The 20,549-nt window shown below is 42.0% G+C and overlaps 1 protein-coding gene across 3 annotated transcripts in view; it reads left to right on the top strand.

Annotated features, from left to right (window-relative positions):
* LOC106561913 (band 4.1-like protein 4) overlaps positions 1-20,549 on the top strand; it is a 98,646-nt gene that overhangs the window by 20,773 nt on the left and 57,324 nt on the right. For all 3 annotated transcript variants that reach the window (XM_014126271.2, XM_045688602.1, XM_014126282.2), the window contains exon 3: positions 17,889-17,993. In XM_014126271.2, the coding sequence (XP_013981746.1) occupies positions 17,889-17,993 (105 nt within the window). The remainder of the gene's footprint in view (positions 1-17,888; positions 17,994-20,549) is intronic.

The following is a 20,549-nucleotide window of genomic DNA, read 5'->3' on the forward strand; positions in this document are numbered from 1 at the left end:
AACGTTTACTGACACCGGCCATATTCAACAGGTGTTGAGCGTTCATAAATTTGTCAGTTATTCTGTGCTCTGGCACACTCAGACGAGAGTGCTCTGAAATTGGAGTAGATAGCCAGAGCGAATTTACCAGCTACATCTATCGAGAATTGTCGCCATGACATCATTCTATTGAAATGGTTACTTGTATTAGTGGAGTCTTTTGTTTAGACATGTAGCTAGCTAGCTAAACAATGTACCATAATCCCAACTCATGACATTACTACCCTGCATGAATCTGCAGGTAGCTAACCAACCAGGTTTAATGTTAACTAGCTAACATTAGCCTATAACTAGCAATGCAAATGGCTCTGAGATATGAATAATATAACTACACAGATCATACACGTAACGTTAGCTAGCGAACAGTACACTTTAACTTGAAATTAAAACGACTTTCTGACAAAATTAGAAACGCGTAATATCTGAAAATGTAGCTAGCTTACCCGTATACATGGATGGACGCTTCTCCCTCTCTGTCACAGATGCCATGGTTGCCCTTAGTTTGTAGATGTAATCCGGAGAAAAGGGATTCATACAACAGCCTTCTACAACACTCTTTTTGAACCCGTCTGCATATTTGCAACCAAACTCCAGAATTTTCTCCATCTCCTTAGCTATCATACTCTAATTCCACTGATTTCAAAACTCAGTCCTCCAGAAAGTGGAGAGCAACACTTTATATTCCTCATTTCATCAAGTGTTTCCTTTATTATGGCAGTTACCTGTATATTTTCTCTCCATTCCTCTTTTTCCTAGTCAGTGTTATTTTAACAATCCCACCCTGACCACCAGAGCTACCTTATCAGTGGGGGAGATAGAGGAGTAATGCAGGGAGGAAGGGAGGGAGGCTAGTGAGCAATTATGGAAGTGTTGGGAAGAAGCGTATGAAGTTTACAGTACATGGGAAGGTTAGTAGGGCGGGGAAGGAGGGGAGTGTGTATGGGAGAGTTGGGAGGGAGAGAGGGTTGGTCAGTAGGGGCCCCTATGGGAAAACATATCAGCGTCTGTTCCATGACAGTGCTAGCTGCTGCTTGGGCCTGGATCCACTGCAGAACCTGAGGGTGTTGGTCTGGTTGGCATCTGGATGATGTCATACAGTACAATCAGTCACACCACAGTTCTTTCCTGCCGGGGGTCAGGGTTTTCAGTTACTGTAATGAGGAGGAGCCCTATAACAATGGCTGTTGCTCTGCCCTGGGAGACACTGTGACAAATTAAATCATAATCAAATTGTATTTGTCACATGCTTTGTAAACAACAAGTTTAGACAAACAGTGCAATGCTTACTTATGGGCCCTTCCCAACAATGCAGAGTGAAAGAAAATAATAGTACAGAAAGGTAATAACATGTAATAATAAATACAAAATTAGTAATGGTAACTTTACTAAATACACGGGGTACCAGTACCGAGTCGATGTGCAGGGGTACGTGGTAATTGAGGTAGATATGTACATATAACTAGGAATAAAGTGACTAGTCAACAGGATAGATAATAAACAGTAACAGCAGCCTATGTGATGAGTCAAAATACTTGCAAAAAGGGTCAATGCAGATAGTCCAGGTAGCTATTTGGTTAACTATTTAACTAACCATTTAGCAGTCTTATGGCTTGGGGGTAGAAGCGGTTCAGGGTCCTGTTGGTTCCAGACTTGGTGCATCGGTATCGCTTGCCGTGCGGTACCAGAGAGAACAATCTATGACTTGGGTGGCTAGAGTCTTTGACCATTTTTAGGGCCTTCCTCCCTAAAAGTGCTGAGACAAACTGAGACCAACCATGCATACTGTACTGAGACCATGTACTTAAGTATGTAGGCCTCCATAGTATGTACTCTACATTCATTCACTGAGACCATATGTACTGTACTACTGAGTTCCTAAGGGAAAGATGTGTTGTAAGTTGTAACAGCCATACACTAACTTTCTTATTATAGCCATTGGTCTTAAAACAGAAATTGTGATTCTGGAGTTAGTTGGAATCCTTACTGCTTGAGCGCTTCTACCATATCTGACGGCTGGGGGCTGCTTATCCTGACACAGAAAGCATAGTTGTGTGTTTCACTGCGATTCCAAAACCAGTCAGAGAGAGGTCAAGTCAACAAGCAAGAAGTAGAATGTCAAACAAGGGTAAAACTTTGCAGTAAGAATGAACTGAAATGGATGATCAATTTGTAGCTCACTCAGTGGGTTTTCCCCCTTTGGGTACTTAGGGCCAGAGTAAGCAGCAGTGATCACAATTATTCCCTGTTTGCCTGGCCAGTCTGAAAATGAGTTAGATGCTTTCTTCTCCACAGCTAATCACGCAATGGTAACTGAGTGCAAAAATTATGTTAACGAGAGTTATGGTATACCTGTGAGTCATGAATGAACATAAGCACTACAAATATGTGGCTGTGATCACGCCATGATCCTCCACACTCTGTAAGCAACATGGGGTAGAATAGAGATTCTGTGCTCACATAGACATTGAGAAGTTCTCTCATCCAAAGCAATCAGACTCAATATACTGTATTATTATAGTAGACTTGATAAGCGTAGGTTTTATTCAGCGTAGCATAGACAAACGATATGCGGTTGTCAAAAGCGGTCATATTCACAGAACTCATGGCACGTCGAATCACAGCAGTCGTATTCATAATGTCTTATGATAAATGAGGTGCAGAGAGACAAGGGAAGTCGACATGTGGAGTCTTTGAAATGAAAACAAGTTGAGCACGGCAATTATGTGACATCAAAAGACTACAGCTGAGGTTTGGTTGTTGTGTTTGTGGTGCCGGTTGGTTGAGGAGGAAGGACGGAGGGAGGAGGGAGAGTAGGAGGAGATGATGTTGGATTCCTGCGTTGAGAATAATTGTCAGAACTGCACTAATACAGTCTCTCTATTTAGTCTTGGCAGAACTGTGAATACCTGCAAAGACACAGTAGGCCTCCACAGGTGTTGATTTACTACACAGGAGTTTACAGTATATGCTGTTTTTAATTTCACCACCTGTGTATTTGTTGTTGTCAAAGGTTTGTTTGTTTGTTATGTGAGAATGTATCAATGGGAGGAAGTGTAGAGGATGTTAAAGAGATTCTCTGGTACTTTTGTAGATTATTTTGGCCAGTAGTTCTGAAAGTAGTGCTCACGAGCCAAAGTGGTCCTCGTAAATTGCGTATTATGTCACATATAGTATATGCAGATAAGTGCACCACATAATTTCTCTCTCGCTTGCTCTGCTGTGTGTGCATCTGGCTAGCTGTCACTCAAATGGCGAGGGACTAAAGCTCATTGGCTGAAACTTTAATTGCTAGGGTGCTGGCCCACATGGGGGAAAATGGCGCCACACCGCATCCAGTAAACAGTCGCTTTCAAACTAGGGATTTCGTGGCTTATTGAGGTAAAACAGTAATTCTGGTCATATATTATGCATGTATGAGCTACACATTGACACATCCAGCCCACAGGTTTAAAAAATACTTACTAGTTGCCAAAGTTACGGAGCATGTCTTTAACACACACATCCGTCACACAGAGTCATAAAGAGAATGAAGTACAGAGACAACTGTCTAGCTAGTATGCATCATGCGCTTTAGTCAGAGAGAGAGCGGGAGGGAGAGAAAGAGAAAAGGAAAGAGAGGGGAGAAAGGCTGGTAAAGAGGGAGAAGGTAGGGGGAGAGGCGGTTAAAGTGCAGGGAAGCAAACTTGGCACTTTTCGGCGATATTCACCGTTTTGATTTCAAAATAGGCCATCCACGTGAATCATGAATGGTCAAATCGTTTACAGAGCACAGAATGCATCCCTACGGTGCCCAATGCTTGACTTGGGATGAAAGAGGTGCAAGAGCTGTCTTTTTTCAAGTCAGTCCATTAGACTATGTTCACCGAAATTCCCAAATGACATTATGCTATAGAAACCTCAGATTCTTTACTGTTAAGAGTTCATACACATTTTGACAGATGGAATTTCATGACTTTTCCATGAATTCTCCATAATTTGAAGAAAATGTCCATGACCAATAATTGTAGCCTACATGAAAAAGACAGCATAAATGTGGTATTGACACTGGAAAGCTGCATGTCTCTGATCCCATGAAGGGTACTATCTCTTGCCATTGTGCCCTTGATCAAGGCACGTAACCCCCCACAAAGTATAATAACTGTACTGTTAAGCTAATGTATAAAACACATGTGGTCTACCCTTCATCTGAAGAGCTTATGGGTATGCAGGCTTTTGATCCAGCCCTTAAACACACCCAAGTCTGCCTATCAAGGTCCTGCTGAGCAGCTGCTGTTTAGGCTACAATGTGGTGTGTTAAAGCGGGGATTAAACATGTTTATCTATAACCTTATAAGGCTAAAATATGGTTTCAATCTATGCACAGCATGGAAGCTATTTGTCAATTAGGCTATTTTTAGACTATTTTTAACATTGTCAGAATTACATGGCTAGCTAACTGTTTGATAGAGGGGAATCCCAGCTTTCAAATAATGGTGTTAGATTTATTTCTCAACACTGCTGGTGGAAAGGCAACAATGAGGCAACAACATTAATGCTTATAGATACAAATTAACTAGCTAATAGCTTGTAGCATGGCTAGTTATGTTTTGAATTAGCTATTTAGTTAGTCTATCATTATTTTATAGGCTACCTTCTGCTGAAATGTCTCTCTCGCTCTCTCCTCGTTCAATATGGGATTATAATGTTGACAGAACTACGTAAGTTTGCATTTTACATTTCGTGGTTGCAAATTTAGTTTTGTGGTTGCAAGTACGATTCGCAAATGTGTAAATTAATTTCGCAAACTAGTATCATGATGTTTGAAAGATTTAACAATGGCCACAAACTTGTAACTTTACATTTTATTGCAATCAAGATTTGCAAGTCCATTTACGACTCTGCTGTTATTCAAAAATACACTTGCAGATTTTGAATCTGCGGTCACTCTGAGTTCTGTCACTGTTGTCACATTGTAGAAAGATTTGTAAATTTGTAGGAAGAAATTTGCAAGTAAAATCTTGATTTGCTCTCTGGGTGCAGGACCTTTTACTCCTGACCAATCAGTTCCCTCTGCCAAAACCACAGCCACCTAACCATTGGCTGGATTGTTCCATCAATCAAATATCAGGAAGTAGCTAACCACATGCACAAGAGAGGATGAGGTTAAGAAAAGCAAAACAATCACTTTGAAGGTAATTGTCTCTTATCTGTGTACATAGATTTTTGGGTGAAAAGGCATGACAGACAAACTACAGACCAGCCATTGCATTGACAGGTGCTGTTGCGTTAGCTATCTGGCATTCATCCTAGCTTTTTTTAAATTTAACTAGGCAAGTCAGGTAAGGACAAATTCTTATTTACAATGACAGCCTAGGAGCAGTGGATTAACTGCCTTGTTCAGGGGCAGAACAACAGATTTACATCTTGTCAGCTCAACCTTTCAGTTACTGGCCCAATGCTCTAACCACTAGGCTATCTGCCACCCCAGCTTTACCATCAACTGGCTAGCTTTATCAGGCAGCATTATATATGAGGAGAAAATGAATATATTTGCTAGTTAATCATCTGATTGATAGTTTATATAAATGCCATTAAGGTAAGCTAGATAGCTAGCTAAATTGAAACTGCTGGGGGAACGGTAGCTAGCTAACTCCCACCAGCATCACTGCCATGTAGCTAATGTTAGCTAGGTTTCTAGAAAATAAAACTATAGCTGTATTTGCTAGCTATATTTTAAAGACATTTTACTGACTTCTGAACACATTTTGTCAAACTACTTAATTCCACTGCCTATGTATTAATCGGTGACTGAAAAGTTGGCAAGAAAAATGCCCCTCCCAATTTCACTGTGACTAGACTAGTAGGCTGTATTGGTTGGGTATCATTTGGCTGATGTACAGTGTTTAATTAGCCTGGTTAGCCAAGTTACTGACTGACTAGGCTTATTGTTATTCATATTTTTATTATTGCATTTCAGATGAAGAGGGAGTAAAATCACTAGAAAGCAGCATGCTGCCAGACCACCACATGACCCTAGACGTATTAGTCAACGCTTATGAATAGGATATTGTATGTGAATTCCCCATTTAGATCAATGATACTAATGAAATGGTTGGATTGTTCAGTAACATGTGCAGTAAATACTAATACGGCTTTGGTGGTGATAGGTACATAATGAATTTGTCATCTCCCTATCAGACCACTGCATGCTGTGACAAGGGCCTGGGTGGTGACAAACATCTGCTTCAAGCTGCCCGCGTGTATACTGGGACCTTCAATGGTACCTTCCCTTTGATTACAGCAAGAGTCTCCTTATCTCTGTCTCCTAGGCATTTGACATGTACTGTATGTTCTGACCAATCGGAATCCACGCTTCAAGATTGTTATGATCATGCGGGCTGGGTAGCTTCAGAGAATAATATCGATTTAAATGCTGATTTGGTGAGTGAGTTTATAAGGAAGTGCATAGGACATGTTGTACACACTGTGACTATTAAAACCTACCCTAACCAGAAACCGTGGATAGATGGCGGCATTCGCGCAAAACTGAAAGTGTAAACCTATTAAACCATGGAAAGGTAACTGGGAATATGGCCGAATACAAACAATGTTGTTATTCCCTCCGCAAGGCAATCAAACAAGCGAAATGTCAGTATAGAGACAAAGTGGAGTAGCAATTCAATGACGTATGTGGCAAGGTCTAATACACAGTCACGGACTACAAAAAGAAAACCAGCCATGTCACAGACACCGACATCTTGCTTCCAGACAAACTAAACACCTTCTTTGTCCACTTTGAGGATAATACAGGGCCACTGATGCGGCCCGCTACCAAGAACTGTGGGCTTTCCTTCTCTGTGGCCGACGTGAGTAAGACGTTTAAACGTGTTAACCCTCACAAGGCTGCCAGCCCAGATGGCATCCCTAGCCACGTCCTCAGAGCATGCGCAGACCAGCTGGCTGGTGTATTTACGGATATATTAAATCTCTCCCTATCCCAGTCTGCTGTCCCCACATGCTTCAAGATGGCCACCATTGTTCCTGTACCCAAGAAGGCAAAGGTAACTGAACTAAATGACTATCGCCCCGTAGCATTAACTTCCGTCATCATGAAGTGCTTTGAGAGACTAGTCAAGGATCATATCACCTCCACCTTACCTGTCACCCTGACCCACTTCAATTTGCGTACTGCCCCAATAGGTTCACAGACAATGCAATTGCCATCACACTGCACACTGCCATATCCCATCTGGACAAGAGGAATACCAATGTAAGAATGCTGTTCATTGTCTACAGCTCAGCATTCAACACCATAGTACCCTCCAAGCTCATCATTAAGCTTGAGGCCCTGGGTCTCAACCTCGCCTTGTGCAATTGGGTCCTGGACTTCCTGACGGGCCGCCCCCAGGTGGTGAAGATAGGAAACAACATCTCCACTTTGCTGATCCTCAACACCCCACAAAGGTGCGTGCTCAGCCCCCTCCTGTACTCCCTGTTCACCCATGACTGTGTGGCCATGCACGCCTGCAACTCAATCATCGAGTTTGCAGACGACACAACAGTAGTAGGCTTGATTACCAACGACGATGAGACAGCCTATAGGGAGGAGGTGAGGGCGCTCGGAGTGTGGTGTCAGGAAAACAACCTCTCACACAACGTCAACAAAACGAAGGAGATGATCGTGGACTTAAGGAAACAGCCGAGGGAGCACCCCCCTATCCACATCGACGGGACAGCAGTGGAGAAGGTGGACATTTTTAAGTTCCTCAGTGTACACATCATAGACGAACTGAAATGGTCCACCCACACAGACAGCGTGGTGAAGAAAGCGCAACAGCGCCTCTTCAACCTCAGGAGGCTGAAGAAATTTGGCTTGCCACCTAAAACCCTCACAAACTTCTACAGATGCACAATTGAGACCTTCCTGTCGGGCTGCATCACCGCCTGGTACGGCAACTGTACCGCCCATAACCACAGTGCTCTCCAGAGGGTAGTGCGGTCTGCATAACACATCACCGGGGGCAAACTACCTGCCCTCCAGGACACCTACAGCACCCTATGTCAAAGGAAGGCCAAAAAGATCATCAAGGACAACAACCACCCGAGCCACTGCCTGTTCACCCCGCTACCATCCAGAAGGCGAGGTCAGTACAGGTGCATCAAAGCTGGGAACGACAGACTGAAAGAATAGCTTCTATCTCAAGGCCATCCAACTGTTAAACAGCCATCACTAACACAGTGAGGCTTCTGCCTACATACAGACTTGAAATCGTTGGCCACTTTAATAAATGGATAACTAGTCACTTTAATAATGCCACTATAATAATGTTTACATATCTTGCAAAACTCATCTCATATGTATATACTGTATTTTATACCATCTATTGCATCTTGCCTATGCCGCTCGGTCATTGCTCATTCATATATTTATATGTATATATTCTTATTTCATTCCTTTACTTAAATTTGTGTGTATTAGGTAGTTGTGGAATTTTTTGATTACTTGTTAGATATTGCTGCACTGTCGGAACTAGAAGCACAAGCATTTTGCTACAGTCGCTAACCATGTGTATGTGACCAATATAATTTGATTTGATTTATGTAACTACTTAAATTCATACAAACTGCTACGAACACAAGAACAGACTTATATTCACTTGGCCCTGCCTGTGTTTAGACTGGTAGCCCTGTTAGCCTGGTAGCCTTTTTTTCACTAATTGGTCTTTTGACCAATCACATATATATTTTTTTACATCAGATATTTTTCAGAGCTGATCTGAGTGAAAAAAGATCAGACTTGGGGTGCCTGTCTAAACGCACCCTATTTATCCTATTTTTCAGTCTTGCCTGGGATGTATATTTAGTTCGCACACCTGTGTGATGTCTTTATATACATGAATGAAAATGTATTCACCCTTGATATGAGACTTTCATTGATATTAAACCTTTTTGAATCATAAGCTCTAAGTGTTGTCTTGATAGAGAAAATCTGCATGTTGTCAGATGTTTAAGTTACCAGAGTAGGTAGTAAAAATAACAGGATATATATTATTTTTTTGTAACCTTCCAAAAAATGAAAATAAGTTGTTTATACCTAACTTTATTTCAAATTTGACAATTTGAAGCCTTGAGAGTGGCATCCTTCCTCAGGGAACTGTTTGCTGACAACAGGGTGGCAGGTTTTTGATGTGCTGCTCTGGAGTTCCATGGCCCAGTCGACTCACCTGGGAATAGGGGACGACACATTAGTTTTATTAAAAGTCTGGGAGACTAAGGGCTGTTCTTATGCACGACCCAACACAGAGAGCCTGGATACAGCCTTTAACCGTGGTATATTGGCCATATACCACAAACCCGAGCTGCCTTATTGCTATTATAAACTGGTTACCAACATAATTAGAGCAGTAAAAATAAATGTTTTGTCATACCCGTGGTATACGGTCTGATATACCACAGCTGTCAGCCAACTAGCATTCAGGGCTCGAATCACCCGGTTTATAATCACACCGCCGTAGTGAAGGAGGTTTGCATAAAGTATATTACCACCAGCAGAGCCTACTTCTCTGCGCTCTGGAGAGATTACATGTAGTTGGTATGAAGGCCCTGGAGGTCCTTGGAATATTCCTCTCTGTTGCACCTGTAGAGAGATGTATAAACATACTGAATGCTCTTGAAAGAAAAAGCAATAGTTAACATTTACATTGATGATTGAGGACTATAAGGGTCAAATCAGACAAATTGGGTGTGGGGGGGTCCATCGAGACGATCCATCAACCAATTAAAACGGAAAAACAGCATTCTTCCCCACCAAACAGCCTTGTTGGACATGCGTTTCGTGCATTTTGGTTGAAGGTAGCCTTACTCTGTAACTTCGTTCTCACTCCCCCTGACACCTAAGCCCTCACCCCTGACCTCCCAGGGCCTCCTGCAAAACCCTCTAATCACAGTATCTCTGACAGGGAGTTACTCCAGGGGTAGAAAGGTTTATGGGGCATAGGGCTTCTCCACTCCTCATGTGAGTGGAGTATTAGCTATACATATCTTTTTGGAGTGTTCCATGTTCCTGCTGGTAGTAGGCCTCCACCTGGATGCAGGGAAATGATTGTCCCTCTAATCGCAAACCAGATGGGATGGCATGTAGCTGCAGAATGCTGTGGTAGCCATGCTGGTTAAGTTTGCCTCGAATTCTAAATAAATCCCAGACAGTGACCAGCAAAGCACCCCCAAACCATCACACATCCTCCTCCATGCTTCACGGTGGGAACCACACATGCAGAGATCATCCGTTCACCTACTCTGCGTCTCACAAAGACACGGTGGTTGGAAGCAAAAATCTCTTAAATTTTGCATCATCAGACCAACAAACATATTTCTACCATGTCCATTGCTCGTGTTTCTTGGCCCAAGCAAGTGTCTTCTTCTTATTGGTGTCCTTTAGTAGTGGTTTCTTTTAGAGGTCGACCGATTAATCGGCATGGCTGATTAACTAGGGCCGATTTCGAGTTTTCATAACAATCAGTAATCTGCATTTTTGGACGCCAATTATTACATTGCATTCCACCAGGAAACTGTGTGGCAGGCTGACCACCTGTTACGCGAGTGCAGCAAGGAGCCAAGGTAAGTTGATAGCTAGCATTAAACTTATCTTATATAAAAAAATCAATCTTCACATAATCACTAGTTAACTATACATGGTTGATGTTATTACTAGGTTAACTAGCTTGTCCTGCTTGGCATATAATCAATACGGTGTCACGTCCTGACCAGTATAGAGTATATTTGGTTATTGTAGTTTGGTCAGGACGTGGCAGAGGGTGTTGATGTATGTATTATGGGGTTTGTCACTGGTCTATGTCTAGTTGATTGGGGTTGGACTCTCAATTGAAGGCAGGTGTGTTGAGTTGCCTTTGATTGGGAGTCCTATATAGTAGGGTGTGTTTGTCTTTGTTTTTCGTGGGTAGTTGTTTGAGAGCACTGCTTTTTGTTGAGCCTGCTTTCACTGTTTCATGTCGCTAGTTTGTTTATTGTTTTCTTCCGTGGTGTTCGCATTATTTGATAAATAAATATGTTGAGCACGAAACCCGCTGCGCTTTGGTCCCATTCTCTCTACGACGACAAGTGTGACATACGGTGCCTGTTAATTTATCAGCGAATCACAGCCTACTTCGCCAAACGGGTGATGATTTAACAAAAGCGCATTCGCGAAAAAAGCACAATCGTTGCACGAATGTACCTAACCATAAACATCAATGCCTTTCTTAAAATCAATACACAGAAGTATATATTTTTAAACCTGCATATTTAGTAAAAAAAAAATCATGTTAGCAGGCAATTTTAACTAGGGAAATTGTGTCACTTCTCTTGCGTTCATTGCACGCAGAGTTAGGGTATATGCAACAATTTGGGCCACCTGGCTCATTGCAAACTAATTTGCCAGAATTGTAAATAATTATGACATAACACTGAAGGTTGTGCAATGTAACAGCAATATTTAGACTTAGGGTTGCCATCCGTTCGATAAAATACGGAACGGTTCCGTATTTCACTGAAAGAATAAACCATTTTTGTTTTCAAAATTATAGTTTCCGGATTTGACTTTATTAATGACCAAAGGCTCGTATTTCTGTGTTTATTATATTATAATTAAGTCTATGATTTGATATTTGATAGAGCAGTCTGACTAAACGGTGGTAGGCAGCAGCAGGCTCGTAAGCATTCATTCAAACTTTACCGTGTTTGCCAGCAGCTTTTAGCAATGCTTGATTCATAGCGCTGCTTATGACTTCAAGCCTATCAACTCCTGAGATTAGGCTATTGAAGTACTAAAGTGCCTATAAAAACATCCAATAGTCAAAGGTATATGAAATACAAATGGTATAGAGAGAAATAGTTGACGTGTCATAATACCAATAATAACTACAACCTAAAACTGGGAATATTGAAGAACTGGGAATATTGAACCACCAGCTGTCATATGTTCTGAGCAAGGAACTTAAACGTTAGCTTTTTTACATGGCACATATTGCACTTTTACTTTCTTCTCCAACACAGTGTTTTTGCATTATTTAAACCAAATTGAGCATGTTTCATTACTTACTTGAGACTAAATAGATTTTATTTATGTATTATATTAAGTTAAAATAAAAGTTCATTGTTAATTCAGTAATTTCTGCTGCAATTTCTGAGGTTGGTAACTCTAATGAACGTGTCCTCTGCAGCAGAGGTAACTCTGGGTCTTCCTTTCCTGTGGCGGTCCTCATGAAAGCCAGTCTCATGATAGCACTTGATGGTTTTTGCGACTGCACTTGAAGAAACGTTCAATGTTCTTGAAATTTCCCGGATTGACTGACCTTCATGTCTTAAAGTAATGATGGACTGTCATTTCTCTTTGTTTATTTGAGCTGTTCTTGCCATAATATGGACTTGGTATTTTACAAAATAGGGCTATCTTCTATATACCAACCCTACCTTGTCACAACACAACTGATTGGCTCAAACGCATTAAGGAAAGAAGTACCACAAATTAACTTTTAACAAGGCAAACCTGTTAATTGAAATGCATTCCAGGTGACTACCTCATGAAGCTGGTTGACAGAATGCCAAGCGAGTGCAAAGCTGTCATCAAGGCAAAGGGTGGCTACTTTGAAGAATCCCAAATATAAAATATTTTTTGATTTGTTCAACACTTTTGGTTACTACATGATTCCATATGTGTTATTTCATAGTTTTGATGTCTTCACTATTATTCTAAAATAGTAAAAATAAAGAAAAACCCTTTAATGAGTAGGTGTCCAAACTTTTGACTGGTACTGTATATTTTATGGATACGGCTGGCTGCCCATGAGCCAGTCTTTTGTTTATGACTTTTGCGCAATTTTTGTTGTCATAATTGTCTATATTGGGCATTTGGCTGACCAGTGGTGTGTGAATAGCTAGCTTACTAACATTTGCAAAATATGGGAGTAATGATTTAATATATGGTGAGCAAACAGTTTGTAAATGCCTTATAAATGGTTTATTATGGACCCTTAAAATAAAGTGTTACTCTAGGATGTTGCTGGGCCCAGCACAGGTAGTGTGGACCCCTGGTCTTCTGGTACCAGACAACTCATAGGTGAGTACATCTGAGGTAGGAAGGAAACAAAGACACAGATGTACTGCCAGTTCCTTCATTTGTTGGCTCTATACTGTAAGTAATAGCAAATAGCACTTAGGAATGACAGACAGTGACAGCAGAGGAGCACAAGGCGAATCAGAGACAGACAGACGGACAGATAGACAAACAGACAGAGTGACAGCAGAGAAAATGTAGTGACAGACTGCACAACAGGGAGGCAAGAGAGGCACAGTTATAGTGGTAAGTTGTATCTCCGGTGGTGCTTTTATGTGTTGTATTTGTCTTAAACATGAGCTGGTTGAAAAAAGAGGAGCACTATGGGGGGTGCGTGCAGTGACTGCACGGTGATGTGGGCTGGTGTGACTTAAATGCCAAGGATGAATTTTTGTCCCAGTCGGCCCCTGGGCCCATGATGGCGAGCTGGGGTGTGCAGACACCAAGAAACATTTTATCTTTGGAGGGTTCCGATTTGGAGGGTTCAGATTCAACCACAAAGAACAGGGAGGTTTTTCAATGCCTCACAAAGAAGGGCATCGATTGGTAGATGTGTAAAAAAAAATGTGTTTCTCAGCAAAAAAATATTGCACCTTTTTGGGCCCTCACCAGTTTACATCTCTGAAAGAGGGAGAGGTGGGGGGAGAGAAGGAGAACAATAGATATAGTAGGGTATCAGAGAGAGAAAGGGGGGAGAGGGAGAGAGAGAAAGAGAGAGACAGAGCGAGAGAGAGCCTGTCTCCTGTGTCAGACACAGGCAGCCCACTTGTGATTCACTGGGAGTGCACCTGCAGATTGAGTAGATAATGAAAACATGCAGATGAGTCTTGAATCACAGAGGAAGTAATTAACTGTTAACATGAGGAAGTGTTCTACTTTAGATGCCTTAGGAATGAACTTGGACCTACTCATCACATACTATGTGGTCTTTTAGTCTTCTTGGACTTCAAATCAAATTTTATTAGTCACATGCGCCGAATACAACAGGTGTAGTCCTTACAGTGAAATGCTTACTTACGAGCCCCTAACCGACAGTGCAGTTTCAAAAAATACGGATAAGAATAAGAGATAAAAGTAACAAGTAATTAAAGAGCAGCAGTAAAAAAATAACAATATATACAGGGGGGTGCCGGTTAGTTGAGGTAGTATGTACATGTAGGTAGAGTTAATTAAAGTGACTATGCATAGATGACAACAGAGAGTGGCAATGGTGTGGCGGGGGCAATGCGAATAGTCTGGGTAGCCATTTGACTAGATGTTCAGGAGTCTTATGGCTTGGGGGTAGAAGCTGTTTAGAAGCCTCTTGGACCTAGACTTGGCGCTCTGGTACAGCTTGCCATGTGGTAGCAGAGAGAACAGTCTATGACTAGGATGGCTGGAGTCTTTGACAGTTTTTAGGGCCTTCCTCTGACACCGCCTGGTATAGTGGTCCTGGATGGCAGGAAGCTTGGCCACAGTGATGTACTGGGCCGTTAGCACTACCCTCTGTAGTGCCTTACGGTCGGAGGCCGAGTAGTTGCCATACCAGGCAGTGATGCAACCAGTCAGGATGCTCTCGATGGTGCAGCTGTAGAACCTTTTTGAGGATCTGAGGACCCATGCCAAATCTTTTCAGTCTCCTGAGGGGGAATAGGTTTTGTCGTGCCCGCTTCGTAACTGTCATGGTGTGCTTGGACCGTGTTAGTTTGTTGGTGATGTGGGCACCAAGGAGCTTGAAGCTCTCGACCTGCTCCTCAACCTGCTCTTAACTTCTTGAATTCTTAATAGGAGTGTAAGCCGTGACTTCTAAAAACCCATATAGATTCACTAGGTTTTCCCACACTGCTGATTGTAAACCTACTGCTGAAAATGGCATATTCTGCTCTAGGCAGTCACATTTGGTCTCTAACCAGCCGAGCATGGTCTGTGTGCTCATGCCTTTGGGGACGTAAATCATACTGACTGTTTGTCAGTGTACACCACGTGATTCATCAAAAATGTGCTTTGTGATTAAGAAGAGCAGTCCTCTCCACTATCTCAGAGAGAAACACACACTCTGATGCACACTCACTCACACACACACACACCGTTTCCTCCTTTCTGTGTCAAGAGCAAACAGAGAGAATTAGGTAAAGAGAGAGTGATGTCCTCCAGCCAAGATGGATGTTGGTGTCCTGCTAAAGAACAAATCGCACACAAACCCAAAGCAAACTCACCGCTGGTCTGTGAATGATCCACCCGAAATGATCTCTCAATCATACCCCAGGGAACTGAGTGTGTGTGTGTGTACATGCATGCATGTGTGTGTTGACTTTGAAAAGGAAAACGGCAAAAGAGGAGGGTAGGAAACCCTTGGTTGGGTTGGAATGTTAGTGTGTTTGTCGTGTGTTTCAGCCTCTGACTCACCTTGAGATGATGTTTACTGTGAGTAAACCCCCATCTTTCATTACTGGCATAGGCTATGCATTGATGCCTCCATAGTAGAAATCAATTTCCTCTCTTGGGATGTAGTCAAATTGCCCTCAAGGTAAAAAAATGTTTTATTTTTTATTTAACTTGGCAAGTAAGTTAAGAACAAATTCTTATTTGCAATGACGGCCTACCCCGGCCAAACCTGGATGACGTTTGTCAATTGTGTGCCGCCCATTTGGGACTCCCAATCACGGCCGGATGTGATGCAGCCTGGATTCAAACCAGGTACTGTAGTGACGCCTCTTGCACTGAGATGCAGTGCCTTAGACCGCTGTGCCACTCGGGAGCCCCAAATGTAAATGTAACTGAATGCAGGTGAGAGAGGAGAGTTTTGTTGGGTTTTGCTCCTCGCTGAGGCCTGGCAAGTTGGGATTGGTTTGTTTGATTAAATGATTGGTTATCTATCGCAATATATACTTACACTATATCCTCAGTGGATACATTTGGATTGATGCTGTATCTACAAGGGAAAGCAAAAGTGCTGACTGAGCTAAAGATACGGTCAAGGATTTTTCTCCATCCTACGAAGGAGATATAGATTTATGGCAATTATCTTGTAACAGTGGCATAGGTGTTATGGAAATGCTACTGTAACAAGGGTTTGTCTGGTTCATACTAAAATCAGAGTCCTAAATTTGTTTCTTTTAGCAGATTACTTTTGCAAGCCTCTGAGAAATGGTAATAAGAGGTGAGGTGCGTAAATTGCAGTGTAAGGCTGTTTTCACTGCATAGCAAAGTAATAATTTATCTCTCTTCATATTTCCCTGGAGACATATGTCTGCTCTCTTATAGTCTCTTCATGTTATTTCTAAATCCAGCCACAGCAAGCTAAAAGAGAGACTATATGTCCTCATCCTGAAGTGAATAAAATATGTGCTATACTGTATGCCAGTGGTCTGAGTCAAGATCACTTTGAGTCAAAATGCAAGCCGAGATCTACCGCTCAGATCTTTTTTAAACAGGACTTAAACGTAAGCCTATGCAACATTAACCAATTAAAAACAGTTCTGTAGCAATGAGGTTTGTGCAGCAGGCTATAGGCCCAATACATTATTGGCTATGCTTGAATTGCCCTGCCGATGTTGTTCTTCTCAGACCATTTTGAAATTCTATTTAAAAAATGTAGGTATATGATCACATTGGTAATAGATAATTTGTTGTATTACTTGTGAGGCACAGCTAAGTGAGCATGATCATTTGCTTATTTTTTTTTTTTTACTGGACTGATGGCCTGCATCTGTCTGAGGGGAGGGAGCAGCGGTGAGGCTGCCTCTCACCCGACTCATCGTTACTTCACCCGACTCATCGTTACTTCACCCTCCTTCCCTCCACTGAGAAAAGGGGACAGAGTCTTCTAGCTAGTAGCAACTCAAGTCGCACTGCATTATTTCTGCCTCATGCACCAATTCATGTCGTTACTCCTATGACCAGAGAAAGTGAAATATTCCTTGATATTAAAAAAGACACAAGCTGCTAATAATAACAACTCAAGCTTATCAGAACACTTTGCTAAACTCCTACATTGCAGCTGCAGTGCTGGTTGTAGCTTGTGGAAGCTGGGAGAACCCGCATTTTGTGGCTTATGATGGTGTTGAACAAAGTGTTGACAGTGCTGAATAACAACTTAAGCATACACAAAAACAGCAGAATTTTGCTGTATTCGTTGAGTCTCTCTATAGTCATGGTTTTAAAAGTTTTTAAATGTTATAGTATGAACTTGCTGTATGTTCAAGGCGTATTTTTACAGTCTATAGCTCGAGGAAACTGCAGACACGGTGTTCTGAGCTATCTGATTGGCCAAAGGTAGGCCTATAGGTGCACTTGATTTTCTCTCTGGGAGTTCTACCTTCAGACACATTAAATGGTTATGTATGGGAACATTTTGCCTTCCCGGCGCTAGGGCTGCTGAATCAAGTGCACCTACCCCCAACAGCGCGAAACAAAAAATAGGAAAGCAAGGCTTTATGGTTGGGGTTTTTACAGAAATGTTTGGTGATCGACTAGGAATGCCTTGGAGATGGACCAGTCGAACGTGATTGACCGGTTGGTGACCACTGCTGTATGCCATATATAGTTGAAACTATTTTTATTTATTTTTTAAATGACTGTCCATACAGAAGTCCACCATGGTATTTCAGAATACTTTGCATGTTGCTTCAGAATGCATTAAAAGCTACAGTATAATATGACTGTCACCCATCTTATATTCTGTAAATAAAAACACTGACATCTACTTGAGAATGTCTTTGCTTGGCAACACATTTGAATGTGACTGAGATACTAATTCCTAACCTCTTGTGTTACACAGAAGTCCACTAAGGGGTCGGTGGTGCTAGACTTTGTGTTCAACCATGTGAACCTGGCAGAGACAGACTACTTCGGGCTGCGCTACTGTGACCGCAGCCACCAGACGGTCAGTCACCAATGATTTATATAAACATATTTATACAAATAATATATACATTAATACAGATGTACAGTATACTCTCACTGTAGACCAGGGAAGGCTTTCTGCATTTGGCATGCTTTTGACATTACATTATGAATAGTGCACTGGAGAGGATATTTCCTTCCTTCATATACACTAATCGAAGTGGCTGGTGAGATTAGAAAGGGTATTTCCCTCTGAGGCAGATGTCTGGGATAGATATCTGAAACGGGTAGCTTCAGCTTGCCCCAGTCAAAGTGAAAATAGTATGTGTTAGTATGCTCTAAAGACAAGACAACAACAGTTCTGTGAATATTGGCAGAAGGTGCCATCACAGTGCGTCGCACGCAGGTCCAGGCCAGGCCATGACAGGGTAGAGTAGGGGTGGAAAGGAGTAGTAAATACTCATTCAGGGCCCCAGGGCTCCACACACTCAGAGTACAGAGCCATAAAAGAACACAATGATAGGCTGTGTGCGTCCCAAAATGCACCCTATTCCCCATGTAGTGCACTGCTTTTGACCAGGGCCCATAGGGCTCTGGTCAAAAGTAGTGCACTATAGTGTGCCGTTTGGGACCCAGACATAATCTCCCAACGTCCCCCCGCTCACATGGATGGGCGGTATCCTGTGCAATGCCTTCTGGGGGCTGTCGGCCAAGCCCTGATTTATCGTCAGACCTGCGCAGGATGAAAGCATGTCTCTGTACATGTGTCAAGACTCAAAAGCTATGTTTAAGTAAAAGAAGAAAATGTTGGAACACCAGCATCACTGTCTCTGTTTGACTTATCTAATGTATGACCTGACATGCATGCACTATGCACTATAAGCACACACCCAGTACAAGAGAGGATTCTTGTTTGAAAAAGAGAGATACATTGTTTTACTGCTGATGTCCCTGCTTAAAGGTAGACAAATTACGTTGCCACGAGCAGAACCGCAGATATGAAAGATACAAGACGCTCTCCCATAGTCACACACAGTATCTGCACAAGTGCACGTGTGAGCTTCACGCTGTTCACAGCGTGGTAGCCAGGGCGCATAAACAGCAGATAAGTTGAGCCTCGCACTTCAACGCTCATAGTTGCTGTGGAAATTGACCCACTGTGCTGTTTAATTTCTACATCTACGTCATATCGCTGAGTCTACTTTTAACCCACATAGCTCAGTTTGTTTTCCTCTTCTTTCTCTCTCATCTCTCTCTCCATCACTACCCCTCTCTCTTTCCCCTCCTCTCTCTCTCTATGCCTCACCCCTCTATCTACCCCGTCTCTCTCTTTCTCTCTCTCTCTCTCTCTCACACTCACTCACTCTCTCTCTCGTTTTCCACCTTCACCCTTGTTTTTCTCAGTGTTGTGTTTTTCCAGTTTATCTCCAACAGATTGAGTTTGTCTGACAACCAGTATCCTGTTGAGATAATTAGAGATGATAAATCTCTGTAATGCTGAGTTGATGTTCAACTATGTTTGACCGGGGGATCTGATTAAGAATTTTTGCCAACCTTGTTTTTTTTTGGAGATGAGTTAATTAAGAATTCTGTAGAAAAAATTGTTATTGGATAGATACAGACCTTTTACGGTCTGTTTTATAGAACATTTATTTTATCAATGTATACACAGCTATTGTTTATGGCAGGTTATCTTCCCTGTGCTTGGGTAATATTTGGCCCAAGGGCGTGTTTGCATCAGCATGCACATTCACATCATTCCTACCCTCTGGAGTCGTAAAGGACATACCAACATAGATACTGTAGCAGGTTGACGTTTATTGTCATGAATCTTGCCCTAGAGGCAGATTTACGCAAGATGGGCCAGCTGCAAAGTCAAAATTGGCTATATCGTTAACTTATGAAAACAAAAATATTTAAGGTTATGGTTAGGATTTTGGGTTAGCAGTGTGGTTAAGGTTAGGGTTAATGGGGAACTGCACCCGCTGATTAGGCCCAATTTTTTGGGCTTGCTCCTCAAGAAATTCTGGCGGCCATGACAGAAGCCAAACGTGAGTTGGCTTGGGTGTGTGGTTTGATGTGGGTGTTTCTTGGGTGTGTCCTTGCCACCACAAAGACACACCCATCTGTCAGAAATTTGCCTGCAGCTGTGCCGTTGATTTCAATAACTACAGGCAGATATATGGTGAGATGCCAGAGGAAGCTTTGAATGGGTCAGTAGCCTACAGAGTAATATATAATTTATGTAGATATTCGAAACCAGGGTTCCCCAAATGGCGGCCCGCAGACATGAAAGACTGTAAAAACACCAGGAAATCATCTCCAAGTGATTTTAATTTTGGAAATATATTTCCAAGTATTCCGTATGGAGAAATTACTATGTTTTAGTCAAATATTATATCTGTAAATGTAAATGTATGTTTGGGCTTCTTTCGGTCAATTTGCAATGTAAACCTTTTTTGTAATTATCTTCCACTCCCCCGACCATCCGCTCAATAAAAAATCTGCCCACTGCTGAATCTAGTTGATGATCTCTGTTCTAAACTAAATGTTCTGATAACTTTCAAATGTAGTAACAGGTCCATGTAGATTAAAC

This window comes from Salmo salar, chromosome ssa01, assembly GCF_905237065.1.
Source record: "Salmo salar chromosome ssa01, Ssal_v3.1, whole genome shotgun sequence".
Lineage (NCBI taxonomy): Eukaryota > Metazoa > Chordata > Actinopteri > Salmoniformes > Salmonidae > Salmo > Salmo salar.